This window comes from Camellia sinensis, chromosome 11 (assembly GCF_055761805.1).
Source record: "Camellia sinensis isolate YWXY chromosome 11, ASM5576180v1, whole genome shotgun sequence".
NCBI classification, from domain to species: domain Eukaryota; kingdom Viridiplantae; phylum Streptophyta; class Magnoliopsida; order Ericales; family Theaceae; genus Camellia; species Camellia sinensis.
In genome coordinates this window covers 122,955,384-122,980,564 of record NC_138971.1, presented here as the reverse complement: position 1 = coordinate 122,980,564, position 25,181 = coordinate 122,955,384, and the positions used below count along the sequence as shown (strand labels likewise).

Below are 25,181 nucleotides of genomic sequence, written 5' to 3'. Positions count from 1 at the left end.
AAATACGAAAGTTTAGTACATTTTTCGTATTTTTGTGTATTTATTAATTTTTTAAAGTATTTTTTCACAATATTTTATTATTTAAATTCATCTAAGTAAGGCACATCTAAAAAAGTAAAAAAATTGTTTAAAATTTAAAAAATATTCACTAAAAACAAAAAAATACGAAGAAAAAAAAACACAATTTTCAGAAAACTGAATTAAAAAAATTGAAACCAAACATATTTAAATACAAACATACCAAGCTACCTGTACACATGCTTCATAAGTTATTCGGGAGCAGCAATTTGACAAATGTTCCAACTTCCATCATTACAACATAATTTCTTTTCCTTTCTCACTAGTGAAATTCTTATCTTCAAGAAACAAATGGCCTAAACTTACTCCATTGCAAGAGACAGATCCAACCATTATATAATCACTTTTAAAAAGGCAGATTTATGGGTAGGTCCTAGGTAGACTTATTGTCTAATAAGTTCAATGATAATTAATGATATTTTTCATCAGGCATTATTAAAAAAACGTAACTAATTATTAATTTTCAGCAACAGTTTGAAAATTGTCACAAAAAAGTCACTAATTATAGTTTTATCGACAGTTTAAAACAATTATCACAAAAAAGTCGACAATTTTTAACTTTTAGCAACAGTTTGAAAAATTCGTCATACAAAAGTCACTATTAAGTTTTATCGATAATTCATAAACCGTGACCAAAAACAAAAAAAGTCACTAATTGGGAATTTTTAACAACATATATAAAAAAATATAACAAAATATTATTTTTAACAATAATTTTATTACAACTAAGAATTGATAGAAATTAAATCTAATGTTCTTTAAAAAAAAAAAGAAATCAAATAAACAAACAATGGATGAGTATGAAATGCTTAACACACACACACACATATATACAAATATAGATAGAGAGAGGTGAATGGGAAGAGAAAATTGACCTGGACGAGTGGAGAGAGAAGGGCGAGAGAGATGACAATAAAAGCGAATGAAATTGATGACTTGAAATTCAGAGGTTCGACGAGATAACCCTAGGGTGACGGAGAGAATCGAAGAAATTGAAGAGACTCTCCTCATCTTTTCCAGTACAACTTTCGGTTTCAGAGCATTCCGATCAGAGATCGGAAGATTAGTAGGAGATCAAAGTTATTTATAGTACCGCCGATTCTGACAACTAACACCAAAATGTTGACGTGGCAACCAAATCGACCAAACATTTGTCACAAGTAATTTGGGGCAGCAATTCAAGCCAAGTCATCTGATACTGACTGCTCCAACGGTTGATTTTTATCAAATTTTCATCAAATCTGTGCCGGGATAACTGGTTGGTCGACCGGTTAAGCCATTTTTTTTTTGAACTGTTTGAACCTTTTAGTGCTCAACCGATAAGGTAAAAAAAATTTTTTTTTTCAACTGTTTGAACTTTTTTTTGAACTGTTTGAACCTTTTGGTGGTCGACCGGCTTGTCTCCCCCAACGGTCATGCACAGTGTTTTGGTGAAATGTGGAGCCTGTCCTCCTTTTGGTGAAACGTTTGGTGAATTCTCGATCTGATATCAATTTGGTAAAACCGTTGGAACTTCAAACAGTGCTTTTTTCACCAAATTTCAAATTTGATGCTAGGTTTGGTGAAGGGTTGGAGATGGTCTTAAGTCTAGTTGATGGGTTGTTTGTTACAACTTAAAACGTCAAGGTAATGTTGGGTGTATATCATATTCAAAGTACGTTACTGGTGAGTTTAAGGCTTGGTTTAGGAAGATGGAAATAAGCAGGTTTTGATTTATTTTTTTTATTTTTTGGTTTATTTATAAAATTATTGGGAAAATTAGTATAGAGTCCTTTTCCCACTTTTCGTAGAGATTCACAAAATTATTTTTTGATGTCAAAGGTCCCTAAACATATATCAGAGAAATTTGACTCTTTGTCTCTCCTCCTCTACTGCAGAGCAGCACTTCCTCTCTCTTTCTCTCCCCAAAACCCTAGAGAGAAGAGATGGGCAAAGCAGCACGAGGAGCCGAGGCTATAGAGTTGGATAGGCTCGTCTTCAGAATCGAAAGCATATCGAAGACTCGGATTGATTCTATCAAGAAAACGAACAAGGTTCGATCAGCTCTCCATCAAATGCTGCCGCCGAATCCGATTCCTCCACCAAACTTCACCGCCGCTCAAGGAGTCTCAGTCGCTTCTCCCGGCTCCTTCCAGACCCCCCTGAATTCGCCGACGCTCCGAGAGAGAGATCATCAGCAAATCGGACCTCCACTGGACACACAGTTCTGCCGATGGTTCACTCATGCTCGAGTTCGCCCTTTGGTCACCGATGGGAGTGCGAAATCACACAAGATGTCCACATCACATAGATCCAGCATTTGACCCTCCTGATGTCCCATTCAGTTCCATGAATTTCTTGTATTCAAAACCATCCATCCAAACTTGGTCTGGCCCGTTGGTGGACCCTGGTGCTGTCGATGCTCCCAGAAGAAAGAAAGATAAGAAGTCTGCTCGGATCAAGGGGAATGAAGGGTTGTAATATAATCTCTGGTTCTTACAAGAGATACAATTCATGAATTTACATGTGTTGCTCGACCAGTATGCCTTTGATACAAACCAGAATACCTGTTAATTGCATTGAGAGAGTAAAATATCTTGTGTGTCATATTTCTTTTATGTCCTATTTTTTGGATTGGCGAGAAGCTTCTTTGAGTTGAAAGAGTTCGTGAATCATTGTGGGGTGATCTTCAAAACCTATGTGGTTGGGGACTATGTGAAATGCGTGAAGAGGATTGTATTCTTTGTTATCATGATATTTGTCTTCGAGTGCTCGCAGTCGCAGCAAAGCAGGATTCTGTGCTCATGGTTTATATTCTTCATTAATTGATTTCTCTTTGCACAAAAGCACATTTTAATATATATATATAGAGAGAGAGAGGTTGCTATTGTTGCTTATTCACTCAATGAAATGATCTTCTCTCTCTGCATTGAACTGAAATTTCTCTGGGTTGGTCCAAAGAAATTCTCTGGTTTAAACTGAATTTTCTCTGAATTGGTCCAGAGAAATTCTGTGGTTTGAACTGAAATTTCTCTGGGTTGGTCCAGAGAAATTCTCTGGTTTAAACTGAATTTTCTCTGAATTGGTCCAGAGAAATTCTGTGGTTTGAACTGAAATTTCTCTGGGTTGATCCAGAGAAATTCTCTGGTTTGGATTGAACTAGTCCTCAATGTTGTCCAGAGAAATTTGGCAACCTCTTCTTTTTCAACTTTCTCTAGATTTCCAGCAAGAGCAAAGGTTGCTTGAAGAAAAGGGTTGCTACATTGTCTGGAGAAATTTTCAAAATTTCTCTGTAAAGTCCAGAGAAATTCTGGACTAATTTTCTCTGAACCAATTTTATCTGGATCAACTTGAGGGACCTTAGATATTATGAAAATATTAGATGTCCTTTATGCTATAAAATCTTAATACGAGGGACCTTAAAAAAAAACTCCAAAATTATTTGGATAGTGTAATAAGTAGTTTTTTTTTTTTAAAAAAAAAAATTATTATTATATAATGTCACATCACTTATAAAATTATGAATTTATTATATTACTCTCATGTGTTATTAATATATTTTTATTAATATCCATATAGACAAGAGTATTTTGATAATTTTACTTGTTGGCTTATTTTTTACTTCTCAAATGAATTATGGTGAAATAAATTGGTTTTTGACTTTTTAAAAATAAGCCAAAAGCTTGTTTTTTTTGTTCATTGTTTCCAAATGAAGCCTAATTATTATTAATAGCAAACTTAATATTATGTAGTCATGTTTGTTTGAAACAATTGGATAAGGGAGATTATAATTCATCGAACTATTAATTTTAGGACAGGTTTGTTTTCTTATGAGATTATATCGAAAAAATTCTATTGAATCAAATGTTTAATTAGAATATTATAAAAAATGATAAATACTCAACAGATTATGTTATCATTTTTAATTATTTTTGAAAATAAGGATATAAGTTGTTTTTGACTTTTTGGAAATAAGCCAACTTCTAAAATTACCAAAATACCCTCATGTGATGTGACACCAAAATACTCTCTTGGTAAAATTATAATTTCACAAAATTGCATGGGGTAATATGGTCAATTTACCTATTTACTTAGTGATGTGACACTATAAACAAATAATATTGAAAAAAAAAAAACTACTTTTTTCTATCTTACCAAAATACTTTCCTGTGATGTGACACCAAATTATCCTCATGTGATGGTAAAATTATAATTTCACAAAATTACACGGGGTAATATGATCAATTTACCTTTTACATAGTGATATGACACCATAAACAAATAATATTAAAAAAAAATAGCTTTTTCTTATCTTATCAAAATATCCTCATATGATGTGACACCAAAATACCCTTATATGATGGAAAAATTATAATTTCACAAAATTACATGGGGTAATATGGTCAATTTACCCATTTACCTAGTGATGTAACATCCTAAACAAATAATATTGAAAAAAATAAAAATAAAAAGTAGCTTTTTTTCATGGGGAATTCTTTTTAAGGTCCCTAATAATAGTAATTTAGAGAATAAAGAATACCCAAAAAAAAAGAATGATGTCTCAGGTCCCTCAACTAATAACGCGCACTTTTTATTTACTTCTTGGACCAAAATACCCTTCATAATCAACGGGGAACTTGAACTACATTCCGACGACTGATCAGTTCCAGACTTCACATTCAACCATCTTCATGAGCAAAAAAAGAGCAGAATTAGGGTTTCCGAATCATCTTCACTATCGACGTTAAGGTTTCATTATCTTCTGCGAAAATCTTTTCCATTCCTTCCTCATAAATTTCTCTGACCCGTTTTCATTGTTCATCGTCATCTCAGTTCATCTTCATCACAGTGTACCTTCATCTCAAGGCATATCAGTTCGTAATTAGGATTTCATACTCACTCTGGTAAGTTTTTCTACAATCCAACGAGTTTTTCTTTGGAAACACAGTTAATTGCATTTTATATTAGCCTTCCATTAATTAAGGTTTCAATTTCATAATAAAAGCTACATGAATTTGAAAAATGTTATTTCTCTGCGTTTTGAACGTATTCTTAAAGATTGTTGTGTGATTTTGTCTGTAAATTTCTCTGGTTTCAGAATTTCTCTGGCATTTGCTTGATCTATGTTTCTTCTTTGAATTTTCTCTGCCATGTTTATTCCCTATTTGTTTCTGTTTATTCCCCCATTTTCTCTAGCATGGTTAATTTCTCTGTGTAATTTTCAAATTCAATTCATTCAAATTTCTCTGGCATTTTAATTTTCTCAAGCATTTTCATTTTCTATACTTGCTAAATTCATATTTCTTTTTTGAATTTTTTCTGGCTATATTTTGCATCTATATATAATTTTATTCTCTTGTCTGTGTCTATGTTTCTTTGGTTGTGTCTGTAAATTTCTCTGGCATTTTAATATTATGTGGCTTGCTAGATTTATGTTTCTTTTTTGAAATTTTCTCTAATATATTTATTTTGTTCAATTCTTGGTTTCTGTGTTCTATAAGTTTCTGTGGCACGTTTATGTTACTTTGTTTTTTTTATCTTGCTAATTGTGGAATGAAAATTTTCTCGGGTTTGCCATGTTTATTAGTACTTTGACATTTAATTTTCAATGTAGAATTTCTCTGGCCACCTTAGTTTTTTCTCTTATGTGTAATTTTCTCTGACATGTTCAATTTTTTCTAGCATGTTCAATTTTCTCTGGGATTTAATGTTGACATCTTTATGTTTTCATTGTCTAGAAATGGCAAAACGTAAAAGCAACAAAACACCAGAAACACCAAGAAAGAAACAGAAACTCTCTGAGTCTTATAATCTTAGATCAAAAAGCAGCAAAACACCACAAACTCCGCGCCAGAAAACAGAAGTCTAAGGTAATGAAGCAACAAGCATCAACATGAATACCCCAACTTCAAAAGACTCAAGCTCAAGGGGGAAAAAACCTGTTAAACTCTAAAGGAAGAGAGCTCATTACAGGATTCAATACCGATACAACCTCTCATCTATTGTCTCATTTTTTTAAATACTTAAATTCAATTCAAACCAACTTAAAGAGCTTCAAAAGGCTCTATTCTGATATTTGATCCAAGCTCTAACCACTGGAAGGATAGATGAAAGGAAGTCTAGGAAATCTAATGATGATGTAGTTGCAATAATCCAACGTTACAATGAAAAATGAAATTATTCACAGTTGGTAAAAAAAACTTGACCTTTACAACCAATGACATGACCTTGATTCTTGGTTTGCACGGTGGTAAAGTAGCCATGTGATTAAAATACTCAAAAAAACCAAACATTGCATTCCTAAGGTGAAGATTCCCAAAGGACATAAGGCTCACTGGTCCTATTCTTAAGAATACCTTGGTCAAAGCAATGAAAGGCAAGCAACCAACTGAGTTCAAAGATGTAGTAATCATTGTTACATTGTACTTGTGTCTCATCTTATTTTTTGCAACAAGTGGGAATTTAATAGGGTGGGTTTTTATCAAGTACGTGGAACTTCTTAAATCAATGAAGCAGTATGATTGGCCAGAAGCAATCACATCAACATTGATTGATTTTATTATAACATTGCACAAAACTCCAGAAAAGTTACGGGGTGTGTCATTGCATTACTGGTATGTAGAATTTCTATTCAAATTTACAGTTATGATACTTACAAATTTGTGTGTTTAGCAAAATTTAATTACTTCAATTTCCATCACAGTATTGGCTATGTAAACAGAATATCATTGACTGGGAAGACAGTAACACAACTGAATTCCCAAGATGTACCAAGTGGAACCTGCAAAGTTTGACCAAATAGCTGCAGAAGACACCAGTCCACTCTCTTGCACCTCGATAAGTTAGATTTCTATCGCCACTGAAATCTCAGTAAAATTCCAAAATTTCTCTGACCACTGATTTGTTTCCCTCATTGTGCCTTGCTTGATTTGATCAATTTTCTCTGTGATACAATATCTTATATGGGATAACTTATGTGCCTTAACTGATTGAGATCAATTTTCTCTGAAATTTCAATTTATGTTGCTTCTTTGATTACCACTAGTTTATTTCTGCCCTTGTAATGAATTCTCTCTTAAATCCAAATTTCTCTGACCACAATTATAATAACATTAACTTATATACCTTGATTGATTTTCGCTAATATCTAAATTATATTGTTTGTTTCATAATTTTCTCTGGCCCATAAAATTATTTCTCCTTGATTGATTTTCTTTGACCACTAGCATTTGGTTGATCTTATTTGAATTTTTTCTCAATGAAATTTTAATATTTCTCTAATAAAAGAGCCTCGTGTCACAAAGAGGTAACAATGAGCTAGTTAAAACCCCATCAGAGGAGTTTTGTCTTGGTAAAAAGAAGAATAAAGAAGCAAAAAGGCATTAGCCAAATTCAAGGAGACATTAGAAGATTCATCTAAAGAAGAAGGAGTGCATGAAGAAAAAGAAGGCAACAAAAAAGAAGAAAAAACAAGCAAGCAATGGAGAAGAAGATCAAGCAAACAGTACAGAAGAGAAAGCTACAAAAGAAAATGAAGAACTTGAAGATAAAGAAGAAAATGAACTGAAAAAAGAAGAAGACAATGAAGAAGAAGATGCAGGCACTGAATCTAAAGATGAAGAATAAACAATGTGGAAAGGGATGAAGAAGAAAACAATGAGCCAATGAACCAACATCATGATAGCATTTGTGGCTCAACAATACATCAACCTCAAGAATCTGAGGAATCAAAGGATGCTCAAATTGCTAATCTACATCAAAGACTAAAGGCACTTTCTAAATCCAAAATAGAAGAAGAGAAAAATTAGAATCAATTACTCGATGAAAAGGACATTGCAATAAGAACCTTAACATCAAATAACTCGAAACTTCAAAAAAGAGACAACACTGTAGACACCCCATTTTTGACCGTCCTCAAGACTTGGATGTCATCGTTTGAACACTCGATGATCATCCATGCTCGCGTTCGTTTTGAGTTCCCGGAGGTCTCGGTAGTGCGCCTTGCCTTGGGATCTCTCAACTTGTCTGTTTTGTGCTTGGTTGCGGACCAAGGATTTGTGTTTTGCTTATGAGGGAAGAGGGTGGCTTGTTAGCCATTCCCTCAACCCATCGGCCAAGGCTTGATGCCATCGGCTTTGTTTTCTTGCCATCGGCCAAAAATGTTGGCCGATCGACACTCTTTTTGGCCGGTCGGCACTTATGTTGGTCGATCGGCCTTTTCTTTTGGCCGAGACCTTTTCTTTGCTTTTTGCAGAGATTGTGCTTCCAGCTGGTGCCAGCTATTGGCCACTTTCTGTCTCCTCCATACACACGTATGGAGGGATTTCAACCAAGCTTAGCTTGCTTAGGAAGCTTTGGAATTGAATTCCTATAAGAAGGGAGACCCCTCTCCCTTCCCAAGGGTTTTGAAAAATTGCATTAGAGAAGTTATATCGCTTTCTCTCTATATTCCTCCCTCTCTCTCTATATTGGCCCTTGTTTGTGCCCTAGGGTGAGAATTCTTCTTGCATTTTGCCTAGAACCCCTTAGCCAAACCTCTTGACCTTGGAGCTGAGGTTCCATAGGACTTGTTTTAACATCCTAAAGTTGGTTTTGGCACAAGAGAGTTGCTGGTTTTGTTGTTCTACAAGGGTGAGCCTCTCATCCTCTTTTAACCTTTGTTTTGCTTGAGTGCTTAGTGTAGACACCCCATTTTTGACCGACCTTAAGACTCAGACGTCACCAACTGAGCGCTTGGTGATGTTGCATATTGTGCTCATTCTGAGGTTGCAGAGTCTCAGCTGCGAGCCTTGCCCCCGGACTTCGGGGCTCTTTTGTGCTTTGCCTCGGTTTGCGAACCAGGTCCTATTTTCTCTATTTTCTCTTCCCGAAGGGAGGGAGAGATTTCGTAGACCATCTCTTAGTGGCCGTAGGCTACGTTTCGTGGTCGTAGGCCATTTTTCCCATTTGGAGCCTAGTTTTCAGTTTTCGGAACCGTCGGTCGTGTGCCTCGGTTCGGGACTACTTAATTACCTCCGTTTGCTCCGGTTTTTGGCACACACCTTGTTTCCTCCCTTTAGAGGGACACTGTGGCCTGGGAGACCACCTTCGTGGTCATACGCCACTTCCGGTGCCTAACAGCCTGTTTTCGGGGCCCCAGACTGCGCATTTTGGCCCCCGAACCTTCGTTTTGCATCCGTCTTGGTCCATTTTTGGTAGGGACCCTATTTTTATTGCTAGGGAGGTGGTAGTATGGTGGGAGGCCACCTTTTCCCCTTGGAAACCATCTTTCTCTTTTTTTCTCTCTTCCAGCCGATTTTTCTGACAGAAAGCTAGTTTTTCTCACTTTTAAGCCATAATTTCTGGTTTTTCATACCACCATTGTGTTGTGCTCATCTGGGAGGCCACCAATATGGGTAGGCTGACCAGTAATTCTTCTTGACCCTTTTGAACCTTGCTAAAAAGCTGGTTTTTCTTTCTCTTGGGTCACATTTTCTGGTTTTCCACCATACACCTGTGTTGCACTCATCTGAGAGGCCACCTTTCTGGGGTAGCCGGCCAACATTTCTCCTTGAACCTTTTGACCCCTGGTCAGCCGACCAGGGGGAGTGGCCGGCCGACCACTTGAACTGGTCGGCCTGCTTCTTGTTTTTTGCTCTCTCTGAATGTATCATAGCTGTGCCAGCTGGGAGGCATTTGGATCATCCTCCATACACGTGTATGGAGGATATTTGAAGCTTCCAAGAGAAGCTTTAGAGCCTCTCCTCTATAAAGGAGAGGCTTGTCTTCATTTGCAAGGGTTCAACAATTTTGAAGGCTTATACACCTCTCTCTCCCTATATCTTTACACTTGAGCTCCAAAAACCCTAATAGTCTTGGTCATTTGCACACCAACCCTTAGTACAACACCTCTACCATCCATCCAAGCACCTTGGAGCTGATTTTCAGAGGTTAAAGAACTCCCATCTTGGTCCAGAAGTTGCTGGAAATCTGCTTTTCAAGGGTGAGTCTATATTTCCCCTTTTCTTGCATTATTTTGCTCCATTGATTAGCCTTATTTGTAAGCATTTATGGACTTTGTCATAAACTGAAAAGTGTCTTATTTTGAGCTCCTCTTGAAGTTTGATTAAGGAAACTTTTCTGTTTGAGGCCATCTACCTCCTTGTATGCTCTATCCCTCTCTATAGGCTTATTTTGCATCATATCTTAGTCCTATTTGTGAGCATTTTTGAGATTTGTCATGAACTAAAAAGATTTTTATTTTGAGCTTATAAACATGTTTTATTAAGGTCATTTCCCTGTTGGGGGTCATCTACCCCCTTTCATGCTTTATTTCTTCATGTTTTGAGCTATGCATGTGAGCATTTGCTTTGGCCTTGGTTTGGCCTTTTAGCCACTGAAATCCAGCGGATTTTTAGTGGCTTAGATGTTCCTTTGAACTTCAAAATCATAGAGGGGTGACCCTCTCACCCCTCATTCTCTTTACTAGCTTTATTGGCCTTCCAAAGGACCCCCATTTTACATGCTTTGAAGTCTTGTTTCAGGCCCTATTATGTGAGTTTTAAGGTCTTCCTTAGCTCTGTTCAGAGCCCTTTTGGCCATATTTTATGTCTATCATGCATGTGTGAAGCAAGCCTCCTTAAGGCCTTTCAAGGGGACCTTTCATTGCATACTTCCTTGAGCCATTTCAGCCCCTTTTTGGTGAGTTTTAGGGCTGCCATAATTGAGTTCCGAAGCTGGTTTTGCTATGCTAAGTGTCCTTGATGCATGTATTGAGTAACCCCTTGCATGGCCCTCCAAAGAAGCTCATCATTTTTTCATGCATTGGATGTATTTCAGTGGTTATTTGGGCATATTTTAGCATATCATGTTCCTATTTTTGGCTGGTTTGATGACCTCTCTTATGCTTCATGTACATGCCATGTAAACCATGCTTAATAGCCTAGTTTGCGTGTTGTTTTAGCCCCTCATGTTAGCACTTTTTGGCCATGCTTTGAACTAATATTGCGCATATTTTGGGACTGCCTTGGCACTATTTTTATACTTCGTGATCAAATAATGCTTGCTTTGCATGATTATAGTTCAATGCATTTGCCTAGTTTTGAGTTTCGGGGCCTCTTTCATGCATTAGGTGCCATATTTTCATGATTCGGGACCATTGCACATCATATTTCAGTGTTGGAAATTGCATGTTTGTATGCCATCTTTCATCCCTTTCCATGCTTTGGTAGAGTGGCATTTGATGCCTTAGGTTCGGTCCTTGGTATTTGTGCATGTGTGCACGCATTTCGGTTGTCTCATTTTCATCTAATGGCCACTGATGTGAGTGTGGCTGAGGTCCACTCATGTTAGTGTAAGTCCATCGTGCATTGTGTATGCCATTTCGGTCCATAGCATTGTGTATGCTAAGTTGCATGTTAGAGCATTGTGTATGCCATGTTACATCGAGCATTGTGTATGCCATTTCATAGCATTGCGTATGCTAGGTTGTATGTTAGTCGCATTGTGTATGCCATCTCATTTGCATTGTGTTTGGGATAGGAGTTAACCCAAGTACGGAAAACGAGGGACGTTTCGTACTCCGAGTGACGGAACGTGTCTCAATTTCCCATCGCCGACACTCCGGATTACCCATGATGGAGTTTAGGTCTTGTTATGTTTATATGTGCATTCATTTCAGATCGAGTCATGCAATTCAACTCCTCGGCCATCATGCATCGAGATACGTGATTGGTGGCACGAGGATCGAGGACTACACTCCCTGAAGAGTAGTCATGCATACATATGTGAAAATACTTTACTGTGCCCCTTTCTTGCTCTCTGTTGCAACAAATCAGAAATCAGCAGCTTTCTAAAGCCTTGCACAGTATTCCGGCATTAATTGCAAACAGAGGCGAATCGGGGCATCGCAATGGATTTCCGCGCAAGGCAACTTGAGCATGCATCTTTCATCATTCGGAACAGAGCTGAGGCGGTCCATGGATTTGCATGCTAATTTACTTGCTTTCCTAGTTAAATTGTTAATTAATTAGGGTTTTGTACTTATTCGGACTGTAATTATTATTCGGACTGTATTATTTATTCGGACCCTCCGAGCGAGGGCACAATTGTAATAAGTGTGCGTGCGTGTGATGTATGTCTTCCAACCCCACGCCTTTCTCCCTTTTATTTACCAGCTTATGATGGTTAGATTAGGGCATGTTTCAATTAGCATACTTATGCTTGCATGTTTGCATCATTCATCTGTCTTGCATGCACCGGGCTCGGCGCATCATACTAACTGCATTTGTATTTCAATTCCAAATTGAATATGTGTTAGTTGTAGCATCATCACATGCCATCTTTAGAATAGCTGAGCCTATTGTAATTGCATTCCTGCATGTGTTGCATTAGGCATTTCTGTATAGTTAGGATCATGCATTGATTTCTAACATAGCTTCTGTTTTGGCTTGGAGTACTCGGTAAGTGTTTATGCTTTAGCATTCTTGCATGTGTATGAGTCACTACCATGATAGCATGCTTACCATGAGGCTACGTGCTCACGTGGTATACCTGCCTGAATGCCTGTGGGTGAAGGTTGGGTTATTTGGATTGGAACAATTCATCAATTGTGAGTTTTAAGCCCACTTGATAGTGGCAAATTATCTTGTTTTCTGAGCCCACCCGAGGGTGGCAAAATCTGCATTTTAAGCCTACTTGCGAGTAGCAAATCATTTTCAAAACAAACATGAGATGTGTTGTTCCAATTCAGGCGATCCGGTCTATATTTGTATGCTGTGCTCATCACATAGTAAATCTAGGCTAATAACTGGAATAAGAGCACATAACGTTTTCAAAACTAGATATCATGGTTAGTAGAGGCTGATCTTTGATCGGGCGAGTGGGGGTGCTCACGAAGTGACCTTCCCCAATCGTACCCAAGTTCCCGAGCCGAGGTAATTTTGGTGATGACGGACACGTGACCTTAGGCAACGAGTCAAGGTTTCCTAAATTTTCCAAAATAAAATATTTAGGTGGCGACTCTATATCTGGCAAGGCAGTCCATGTTTGGCACTTCTTTAAAAAAAAATCTGTTTTCAAAAACGATTTGCCGGATTTGGACTCTTTGATGATTCATCGGTCTTGCATTGCACTCTGCGAAATTAGATACAGGACCGTGACATTGAGTCCTGAACTGTAGTGAGCCCAATAAACAAAACGGGGGGGATTTCCCTCCCGGGACGTTTGTGGACGTCTACAGTTTCTGGCGACTCTGCTGGGGAGTTTGGAGAATTTGACTCGAACTCATGATACCTGGTTTTGACTACACTTACGTGTTTCTTTGCATTGCATTTGCATTGGTGCGCCTAGGACACCGTGTTTTCCGTATGCTATTCCTGAACGGTTTGTCGGAGGCTCGCTTTGCGAAGTATGCCATAAGGCTGACCGATTGTGGGCTCTGCCACGACGGGAACACAAACTCTGGTTTTACCGGGGCACCCTTTTTGACCATTCGACCTAGTGCATATTCGGAATCCATAGTGACCATTTCAAACTAGGACAAGTTGCTTACCCGTTTATAGGTTGTTTGAAACCGCTGCGTGCGTAGTGAAACCCTAGCTCCTAACAAAATAAGACAGGGAAACCTTACCCAAACATAGGGGTGTTTTTTTTTTTGGCTCTCACTTGTTTGTTATGTGCTTTTAGAGTGCGTCTCTATACGAATGCATGTATCAGTTTACAAGTTTGGGCATCAGGCCTGCGAGCCCCAGTTCAGTATTTTGGGTATCAGGCCTGCGGGCACCAGTTCAGTATTTTCGGAATCAGTTATCTGTGGGTATCAGATTCAGCTTCGGGGACAGTGATTTGGGAATAATGATCAGTCTTTGAGAATAGTGTATCAATTACGTGTTAATTATACCCGACTGTGTGTTGTGTTTATTTACGCTGCTATGCTGTCCGTTTGTCTGCTCGTTTATTTCTTTATTATTGCTTTATTTATCTTTTTGCTAGGGTAGTTTAGCACAATTGTTTCAAACCAAGCAGATATTCCCCAAGCACTCTGGACAAGAGGTCGCCGACTCCATCGATCTTAGGATCTGGTCGACGGACAACCAGTGTATCATTCCCTACCCCCGGTTATCAGACGAAGGTCGAGAAGACGCAGTGTATCCGAGCAGAGGTTGCCAGAGCAGTGGATTACCCCATCAGTGGACAGTCGGACTGAGATCTCAATTGTTACTATAGAGATAGACCTGCCAGTAGTTCAGATAGATCAAGGCAGTATGGCGGGACTGACAGGAGTTGAAGAAATGATGCACCAGATGCATGAGACCATGAGAGCCATGCAGCAGGACGGTGTTCGCCGGGATGAGTTTGCCAAACAACAAGCCGAGATCATGGCCCAGCAGGCAGAGTTAATTGCCAGGTTGCAACACCAAACTGGGGCATCTACTTCACACCCAGCTCCTCCCCCACCAGGAGTTCCAGCACCCGGGGAGGCACCAAATGTCTAGGGAGATACGGACATCCCGATGGGGCCGGCTCCGCCCCCGATTCTACCACAGTTATCTAAGGCACCTATGCCTGTCAATCAACCGGACTCTCCCTTTGAGTTCGAGGTAGACCATACAACATTGAAATTGAGCAAGCTTGAGAAGTTGTTCAAGAAATCCCAGGGGGTGAAGTCCATCCCAGACATCGAGGATGTATATACCGATGTGGCTGTAACGCTGCCAGATAGGTTCAAGATGCCACAAATCGACCGCTTTGACGGATCCGGGGATCCCATGGTCCATCTTCGGTTGTTCTTAGATATACTACAACCGATGGGCCTCACCAGACCACAGAAGCTTTCACTATTCGGCCGGACCTTGTCAGGTGTGGCTGCTATCTGGTATGCAAAATTAGAAGATGATGTTAAGCGGAACTGGGACGAGATGGCCGAGGCTTTCATTGCACAGTACTCCTATAACACTCAAATCGAGATTAAAACCTGTGATCTTGAGACAACAAGGCAGAAGCCTAAGGAGAGCTTTTCGGATTTTGTGGCCCGGTGAAGGGCAAAGGCCTCAATGATGACCCTAAGGCCTACAGATAAAGATCAAATCCGGATGATTGTGCGCAATCTCCAGCCAAAACTGATGCAGAAAATGATTATGCTCCCATTCCCTACCTTTTCAGATTTGCACGAGATGGGGATATAAATAGAGGATGCTATGAAACAAGGTCTGATTGACCAAGATAGAGAGCAACCCCAAAGAACCATCAACCGCAACAACAACATAGGCACCAGCAATGCCGCAAATGCTAGAGCTTCGGAGGTAAGCATGGTCACCACCATCCCCCCTCCAAGTCCTATGGCAGCTACACCTTTCTCCAGCGCGTCTGGAAGCAACACACAAGCCACTAAATTCCAACCTTGAGGCCAGAGAGCCTTCACCCCACTGTATATGCCCCTGTCCAAGGCTCTAGGGGTATTAATCAGGAAAGGGCACTTAAAGCCCTTGGAGCTGAGGCCATTGCCAAATCTACTCCCTCCCTCTCATAACCCAACAAAATACTGCGCATATCACCAACAACATGGTCACGACACTGACCAATGTTTTAGATTGCGTCATGAGATTCAAGATCTCGTTGACAAGCAGGTGATTGTGCCTCCAGAAAAACCCAACGTCACAACAAACCCTCTCCCACCGCACAACCAAGCTCCATCTCCCAAAAGAATCAACTTTATCCAGACTAGGTCGTCTCTTACGATCCCAGCATATATATTACCCCAACCCACCTACCCAAGCTGGAGGTGCTCCTTCCTGACTGCACTGACTTGTGCATGTTGGACATCTCCAGAGCCCAACCCGAACCATTGGTGGTGACTATCAAAGACAGAACATGGGAGATTCCAGGGGAGAATGTGATTGTCGAGCCAGGATTTGAGGAATCTGGGAGTTTTGCTGAGGAAGTATACAGTCCAAGTGACTACATTCTATCAGTGGGCCAGGTTGGGCCGAACTTTGAATTACCGGTGGGGGCAGAGCTTTGTATGATACAGGGAGATGAATATGGTCAGAGGATAGATGACCTGGCAGCTGTGGAAGAGGACTTTGCTAACCTCTAATTTTTCAATGAACAAGAGCCAGAGGGCATGGTAGTCAACTGGTCAGATTTTGAGGAGTCAGCAGAGGTCACCGGGTGGCTTGATGACCTGCTAGACGTTGTTGACAAAGCTCAGTTGGAACGGGGCCCGGCAGAGGCAAGAATATCAGTTATGGTTAGAAGGGCCGGAAATCAGAATGAATCGCCAGAGAGCACCGGTGCTAAGAATTTTGCTCAAGACTTGGGCATTGTGAATGCGGGAATTGTTGAACAGCCAGCTGTACTGACGCAGTTGGAACAAGAAAGGTTTAAGGATTCTGAGAGAATCAGGAAAGCTAAGGGCCCTGAGGGGACTGAAAGTGTTGTGTGCACGAGGATAGAGAATGCTGCGAGCATATGGACGGAGAGTACTGCGGGTGCAATTGTACCGGAGCCAGACATGTGTCTGTTGGCTGCCGACGGAATGTGGTGGGAGGACGATGATTTATGTGTTGCCCACACGGATGAGGATTGGGGGAGCAATCAGCTAGATGATACCTGGTATACCGGCGAAGTCGATCATATGACCAGGAGCGAGCGGTATTTCAAGCCCCTGCACCTAGACCAGCCAGAGGCATCTAGGAAAGATAAGGAGCCGGAGAAGCAGAAAGAGAAGCAACTCGAAGAAGAGGCTGTACTGAAGCAGTTGAAAAAGATACATGCAGACATCTCCATCTGGGGACTGCTTATGGCATCGCGAGTGCATCGACAAGCTGTCTTATCGGCCATGGACAAGGCCAAGCTCTCAATAGACACCACGCCCAAGCAGCTGGTTGGCTTAGTTTTTCCGGGAGGGGCTATCCCGATGTTGACTTTCTCCGACAAAGAATTGCCACCTGAGGGTGCGAACCATAACAAGCCACTCTACATTTCTGTGGAGTGTAGAAACAAATAGATACCCGTGGTGCTTGTCGACGCAGGATCCGCCATCAATGTGTGCCCAGCAAGGACTGCATATGCAATCGGTTTAAAGACCGCAGATTTTGTGCCGACAGTCCAGGTGATTCGGGCATATGACAACACAAGCAGAGAAGTAATGGGGACAGTGAGAATTCAGACCAAGGTTAGGCCGGGACAGCATGAGGTAGACTTCCAAGTCTTAGAAGTTCCTGCAACTTTCAATATGCTCTTGGGGCGGCCGTGGCTACACCAGGCAAAGGCAGTTTCGTCCACCTTGCATCAGATAGTGAAATACCCTCATGGGAAGGGGGTAGCCATTGTTTTTGGGAATTCATCGATCCATCCACCGCCGGAAGTATCTACGCCAGTTTTGGAAATTGAGCACGGTATGGAGGATGTGTTCTTATTCGGTTTTACCCTAGCTGAGGCCCGGGTCATGCAGAACATCTTAGCTGTTAATGAGGGGGTGTATGTCAGTGGTCAATCAGTATACCTCATGAACAAGCTTCAACACATCCTCGGGATGGGATTGGGAAAGAGCGGCCGGAAGGGCGTCGCAGCATTGGCCGAGGTGCTACACAACCCATATACCTTTGGCTTGGGTTATCTGCCCACCAAAGAGGATTGGATAAGGAAGGGTAAGGAGATGGCTGGGAGAGCCAAAGCGAAGAAGGCGGGGAAGCCTTTTAACTTAATGCACCGGCCCATTCAGGGTACCCTAAACGGACGCTTTGTCCGGGAGGGGGAGGACTTTCCGTTTTGTGGCTTCCCAGAGCCGTGGCTGAACGCGGAGAGGAAGCGCATGCCAGGTTTTGAGATTTTCTTTGACCTACAGTTATCCCGGAATGACGTTGCCGAAGAGCAGACAGACCCATTAGCTGAGGTTGAGTAGAGCAAGAAAGTTGAGTCTGAGGACGCCGAAAGTGAAATAGGGGTAGCGCTGGCGTGTCTACTTTCAGATTCTCCGATCGAACAGAAGTGCTTGGGGAATAATTTCTCGGTATGTGTGATCGGAAATGGAACGGCTGCGGGCCTACCAGTAAACATTTTGGATGCATCTATCGCACCCTCTCTCATTTGACAGTATGAAGAGGGATTTTTGTCAAGCAGCACCGGGTCAGGTAGTGAGCCAGAATCTGATTCCTCCGAATCTGTTGAGTCGGAATCAGGTTCCAGCTCGACTGAGTCTGAGTCCGGTATTCCTGGGGATGATAACCCGGATACCACAGTCCTGTCCAGGTCGTCTTTTTCTTTCTCTTTTGAGTCTGTTGTAACTGAAGAATCGGACGATTTAGATGTGCTTAATGAGAATGATGTGGCTGTGGTTTCTGAGTACTTTTATGTACCCTTAATTTATTGCATTAACTCATACTTTCAAAATTTTGATGAAAACGACGAGGAAGAAATTCCTCCGATTTTGCAACGCTTAATTGAACAAGAGCAGGAAAAATTTGTTAAACCCCTAATGGATGAAATCACTACTGTGAATATTGGTACTAAGGAGGACCCGCGGCTGGTCTAGATCAGGTCCACGTTGTCTTCGGAGGAACGCGAGCGTTTAGTCGCTTTATTAAAAGATGTCAAAGACGTTTTCACGTGGTCCTACGAAGATATGCCTGGAATCGATCCTGAGATCACACAGCACCGGATCCCTCTTGACCCCGAGGCCCGACCCGTTAAACAAAAACTCAGAAGGATCCGCCCAGACTGGGCCCTCAAGATTAAGGAAGAAGTCACCGTGCAAATTAACACAGGTTTCCTACTGGTATCCGAATACTCGACTTGGTTGGCCAACATTGTTCTAGTGCCGAAGAAGGATGGCAGGATCCAGGTATGCGTGGATTTCAGGGACTTGAACAAAGCCAGTCCGAAGGACGACTTTCCCTTGCCCCATATTGATGAGTTGGTGGACTTCACAGTGGGGCATGCTTTGCTTTCGTTCATGGATGGCTTCTCAGGCTATAATCAGATAGTGATGGCACCTGAAGACCGGGAAAAGATTGCATTCACCACCCCGTGGGGGACCTACTGCTACAGAGTGATGCCATTTGGGCTAAAGAACGCTGGAGCTACATATCAACGGGCCGCGACCACAATATTGCACGACATGATCCACAAAGAGGTTGAGGTGTATGTAGACGACATGATTGTCAAGTCCAAAGAAAGAGACGGCCACTACACCGCCTTGCAAAAGTTCTTTCAAAGGATCAGAGAATTTCGGTTGCGGCTGAATCCTCAGAAGTGTATGTTCGGTGTTATAGCAGGGAAAATGCTGCGGTTTCTGATTACACAGAGAGGTATCGAAGTCGACCCTTCCAAAATCAAGGCCATCTTAGAAATGCCACCACCAAGGACTGAAAAAGAGGCGCGAGGCTTTCCAGGTAAAGTGCAATTCATAAGACGGTTTATCTCAAAATTAACCTTGACTTGTGAACCACTTTTTGGTCTCCTAAAGAAAGGAAAGAAATTCCAATGGGACGGCCGATGCCAAGCTGCTTTTGAACAGATCAAGGAATATTTACAGAACTCACCCGTGTTGTCACCGTCAGAGCCAGGGAGACCGTTGATATTGTACCTTTTAGTAACTGAGACCACAATGGGCTGCATGCTCGCGCAGGAATCAGAGGACAAAGTGGAGAGGGTCATCTACTATCTAAGTAAGAAGATGCTAGAGTATGAGACTCACTACACACCATTGGAGAAGGCTTGCTTAGCCTTGGTATGGGCTACCAGGAAGCTGCGGCACTACCTGTTAGCTCACTCTGTAATGTTAGTTTCGAGATTAGATCCCATCAAATATCTCTTCGAGAAACCGGCACTTTTGGGTAGGCTAGCTTGTTGGTTGTTGTTACTTTCCGAATTCGATCTAAAATATGTGACGCGCAAGTCAGTCAAGGGAAGAGTAGTAGTAGAGTTCTTAGTCGATCATCCAGTGGAAGGGGGTGAAGCAGTTGAGTACTTATTCCCAGATAAGGCCATTTTGCATATCGACGACGAGTTTTGGACGATGTATTTTGACGGAGCGTCCAATCAGTACGGGTATGGGATAGGAGTGTTACTGATAGCATTCGACAATTCCTGTATCCCTCTAGCCTTCAAACTCCGGTTCAAAGTCTCAAACAACGAAGCAGAATATGAGGCATGCATTGCCGGTCTAGAAGCAGCCCTGGAACTGGGAGCAAAACGGTTGGACGTCATCGGGGACTCGAACCTTGTTGTATCTCAAGCGAAAGGAGATTGGAAAGTCAAAGAAGAAAAGATGATTATGAATCACCAGACCTTGGATTTGTTAATTCCTCGGTTTGAGAAGTTAAACTTCGCTCATCTGTTAAGAGAAAATAACAGGTTCGCAGATTCACTAGCAACTCTATCTTCCATGATAGACATCCCGTTTAGAGTCCAGATGCGTCCAGTCATTATCAACCAGAAATTTGTGCCAGGTTACGAGTCAATTGCTGCTATAGATGAGGTTCAAGATGAGAACCCTTGGTATTACGATATTTGGAATTTCTTAGAGAAAGAGGCGTATCCACTAGGGGCAAATGCCAAGGATAAAAGGGCAATCAGAAGAATGGCCGTTCAGTTCATCATCTGTGGAGGTAAATTGTATAAGAGAGGTCATCTGGGAATGCATAAGTTGTGCATTGAAGCTGAAGAATCAAAACGCCTGATGGAGGCCATCCATGGAGGGGAATGCGGTGCGCATATGAACGGGGTAATGCTGGCACGAAAAATCCTCAGACAGGGTTACTACTGGTCCACCATGGAGGAGGATTGTATCGGCTTCGTTCGGCAATGCCACAAATGTCAGATCCATGCAAACCGCATGAACATCCCGCCGTCGAAGCTGTACAATACGACTTCGCCATGGCCATTTTCAGTTTGGGGAATCGATGTGATCGAGGCTGTTACCCCGAAGGGGTCTAATGGGCATGAGTTCATCCTGGTCGCGATAGATTATTTCACGAAGTGGGTTGAGGCCCAATCCTATGCGGTGTTGAAGGCGTCACATGTTGCAAAATTCATCAGAAACAATATCATCTGTCGTTATTGGGTCCCAAACAAGGCCATTTCAGATAATGGTTCCCACTTCAAAAAGGAAGTAATTGATTTGTTAGAAAAATACAATGTGGCTTTTCATAAGTCGTCTACATACCGGCTGCAAACCAATGGAGCGGTCGAGGCCGCCAACAAGAATATCAAACACATATTGCAGAAGATGGTGGAAACCTACTAGGATTGGCCAGACAAGCTGCCGTTTGCTCTGTGGAGGTACCGGACTTCAATTAGAACTTCTACTGGGGCGACTCCGTATTCATTAGTTTATGGGATGGATACCGTTCTACCTATTGAAATTGAGGTTCCGTCTTTGCGAGTGTTGGCTGAGTGTCAGATAGCCGAAGCAGATTGGCAACAGAGTAGATTTGAAGAACTCATGCTTTTTGACGAGCGCAGACTGAAAGCACTGTACCATTTTCAAGGCTATCAGCGCAGAATTGCCAGGGCTTTTAACAAGAAAGTTAAGTCCAGGAATCTAAAAGAAGGAGATTTGGTGCTCAAGGACAACCGAGCTCCCATCCATGACCCAAGGGGCAAGTTCAGACCCAATTAGACTGGTCCCTACATCATTACGTCTATTTGGTCAGGTGGAGCTGTGGTTCTGATGGACTTAGATGGCCTAGAGTTCTCCCAACCGATCAATATGGACAAGTTGAAGAAATATTACCCCTGAGAAGCTCGCTAGGCCGAAAACCCGAAAGGGCGATCTAGGCAAAAGTTAAAGCGTGAAAAATTTGAAACTATAAAAACTGAGCTCGCAAGGTTGAAAACCCACAAAGGGCGGCCTTGGCAAAAGTTAGAACGTAAAAGGAGAGTGAAAATACTCGAGTGAACCCCAGCCTGAACTACGTAAGGCTTGATTCCCATCTTTGGGATACGTAGGCAACTTTATCCTGAAGTTCAGCCATAAACTTTTCCCCGATCAACTTTGTCCATTTGATCATCTCGGCCATCTTTGTCTATTCAGCATTCAAGAGTTCGGTTATGATCTCCGGTGCAGTGCTCTTCAGACTAGGGGCAACTTTCCGTTGCTGCGCAGTGCTGCGATACTATTCAGGCTAGGGGCAACTTTTCAGTTGCTGGGATTCGGGGTTGTGCATCTTAGTGACAGATTTCAAGCGTGTCCAGTTCTGATCCATATTGAAAATGGTTTTGAAAAGTTTTAATAAAAGTTGACTTTGTTCAAAATTAATCTTTTTACAACTTAGACTATTTTTGGACCAAAGCGAAAAATTTTCGGTACCCACAACCTTCAATTTCATTGATTTCAATACAGAGTTCTCCTACTCTTGCATACAAATTGAAGTTGTTTTTTATTACAATCATAAAGAAAACTTGAAAGTACGAATAAAGCAATAAATCTGGGGCATAGCTAAGTCAAGTGTTCCTGCGCCCCCTCCCAGAGCTGGTCGAAGCCTCTGATACCAAAGTGTGCCCTTCCTGTGCTTCTTTATTGAGCCAATCCAAGCACTCATCAGACAAAGTGCAATTGAAAGTGGGAGCAGGGGCTAGGAGCTCTCTAGTCCTCCATGCTGTGGCATATCGGGCAAGTTGTGCGCCTCGAACCGGGAATGCAGCAGGATACTCTATCCCTTCTAGCGGGCAAGTCTGATCATGTCCGAATTGGCACTGGAACCGGAACGGAAAATAGAAGACACAGTGTGTCATGCCAATCAATTGAATCCCAGGTTGATGGGTCATGTTGTAACTCATCGCCAGCAGATTGAGCCAAGGGCAGCGCCAAGTGATGCAGTTTGCAGACAAATTGCACATCCAGTTGTACCACCACCCCCTCATCAAGGGCATCGACCAAGCGTTGTCGGAAAAAGTAGCCGCGAGCTGAGTATGCGGGGCAAGACTCCACAATCTGTAACTTGTCCATCAACCACACCTGGGGAGGGATTGGAAAATGAGAGAATAAAGAATAGAGAGATGTACGATGAGAGAAAAGTAAGAAAAGGGCTTTGCGAGAAAAATCGAGCCTGAGGGCCAAGTGATGTGAGCAATACATATGTGAGATTGGGTGGGAAACATTACCTGCAATAGTAGTGGGCTCCCCGCAAGCCTAGCCGTCTCCCGGTGATGAAAAGCGTCTAAGCCCATCAATGTCTCAGCCAATGTCATAGCAATGCAGCTCTTGCCCTCCTTCAAACCTTGGGCAACCTCGATCAACCGGACACTGGATCCTCCGGAACCTGAGGCAAGTAAGAAATGAGATAGCAAGCATAAGCAAAACGCGTGTTGCCGATAGCCCTGCCAATGATGGTCGCCGCGGTCACCAGCATCAGAAAATCGGCAAACCAAGCTTGGGATGTCCAGCTCAACATCATGAATCAATGATCAAGCATCATGCAAAGTGAGGCCATACATTTGTCCTAAGGCTTGGACGTGGCCGAATTGGAGTTGAGGCAAGATTTCCTCGTTGCGCTCGGACTCCATCAAAACTTGGAAATCCTCGAAAGTAGAACACATCTCTTGCCCGCTAAAACTAAAGGCGTGTGTTACCGGATTCCAAAACCTTACCGCGGCATAGAGGAAAGGAAGATGGAGCGGAGTACGGCCTAGCGTGAATAGTGCGTTCAAGCCGAAGCCCTGGAAGTTCAACTTTTCCGAGCCTTTTAGAGAAGCAATCCAAGCTGTGAGATTTTGGGTGAGGAACGCCTCCATTTTGATGCAAAACTAAGATGAAATGAAAGAGCCACAAGGCTGGAGCTTTTAAAGAGGATAAGGCACTGTTCGGGGGACAAATGTCGAAAATTTGGTGGCTGCCAAGCTAGGTGGTCGGCCGGCCACCTTTTCTGGTAGGCCGACCACCCCTCTCCCCTCCAATGCAAAAAGCTGGTCAGCCAGCTCCCTTAGGTGGTCGGCAATAGAGAGGAAGGTGGCTTTGGTCTTGTTCTAGCTTCTAGGAGAAGGTTCCTAGCATTTTCATGCATTTGGGGTGTTGAAGGTGCGAGTTTTCCTCTGTTTCGGATGCGTTCCGTCACCCAGATCGTCCGAAATGCATTTGTTTATCGAGTTGTTGTTAAACCCTGCTTATTGAGTTGTTGTTTTGTTTATCGACTTGTTAAGTTTTGTCGAGTTGACGAGTTGTGTATATCGAGTTGTTACTCTTTGTTTAATCAACATTGTTGTGTCTTGCTTATCGAGTTGTAGGTTTAATCAACATTGTTGTGTCTTGCTTATCGAGTTGTAAACTTGCTAAGGTTCTGTTCTTTCTTAGTAAGTTAAATTGCTTTGTTTGTTGCGTTGGTTCACTACTTGACTTGGCAATTTTCAAATGTACAATTCCATTCAAACTCATTTTGTGTAAAATGATGCGATGCGATGCAAGAACATAAAATGCAACACTTTTTGAACAAAAGTTGTTTCATTCCATCATGCTTCCTTTGTTACAACATTTTACAACAAGGGTACAAGTTTTACAGAAAATAAAATTGCCTAATAATGTACAATGTGCTACAACTACTAGTAAAAAAGGCAAATAAAGCAGGAACATCTGTGCTTTCAAGCGCAAGAAAAAGAGGCCCTCTTCGTCCTCTTCTGCGGAATAGCCCCTGCGTCATCCCCATCAGCACCACTATCTGAATCTGAGCTGCTGTCCTCGGAACCCTCCTCGGTATCACCTCCGCCCTCGGAACCGGACTCAGAGTCATCCTCTCTGCCGACGGATGTCTCTGACTGAGGATACGCTGACTCCTCCTCCTCGTTGGACTCCTCCTCTATGATATGTGCTCTGCGCCCACCTCGTCTGCAAGACGACTCTCCTCTCCTAGCTCTTCGAGAAGGCCTAGATGGCTCAGCTCCTCGGGAAGGCCTAGATGGCCCGGCCTGTGGCCCGGTACATATCGGAGGCATCTGAAAAGAAAGAGTGCAATTTAAATGCATCAGCCAAAATATGTATATCAGATGCACAGATAAAAAAGCTACCTGGAGTGGATGTATGCAAATATAGTACATGGATGTGGTGTGTGTTAGATATGCCCTAAGCATGCAGTCGGTCAATCAATGCAGTGAAATGTTCAAGTTCAGCATGTCATCAGAAGTATGATAAATGCAAGAAAACTAAAGAG

General features: G+C 42.0%; 1 protein-coding gene across 6 annotated transcripts in view; it reads right to left on the bottom strand.

Moving 5' to 3' along the window:
* Positions 1–1,268, bottom strand: part of LOC114272101 (AFG1-like ATPase family protein) — a 42,536-nt gene extending 41,268 nt beyond the window's left edge. For 3 of the 6 annotated variants that reach the window (XM_082894629.1, XM_082894628.1, XM_082894630.1), the window contains exon 1: positions 954–1,263. In XM_082894629.1, the coding sequence (XP_082750755.1) occupies positions 954–1,089 (136 nt within the window). In that variant the 5' untranslated portion in view covers positions 1,090–1,263. Of the gene's footprint in view, positions 1–953 lie in introns of all 6 variants that reach the window. The other 3 variants (XM_082894627.1, XM_082894631.1, XM_082894632.1) reach the window with 3 other exon arrangements.
* Between the last annotated feature and the right edge of the window lie 23,913 nt (positions 1,269–25,181).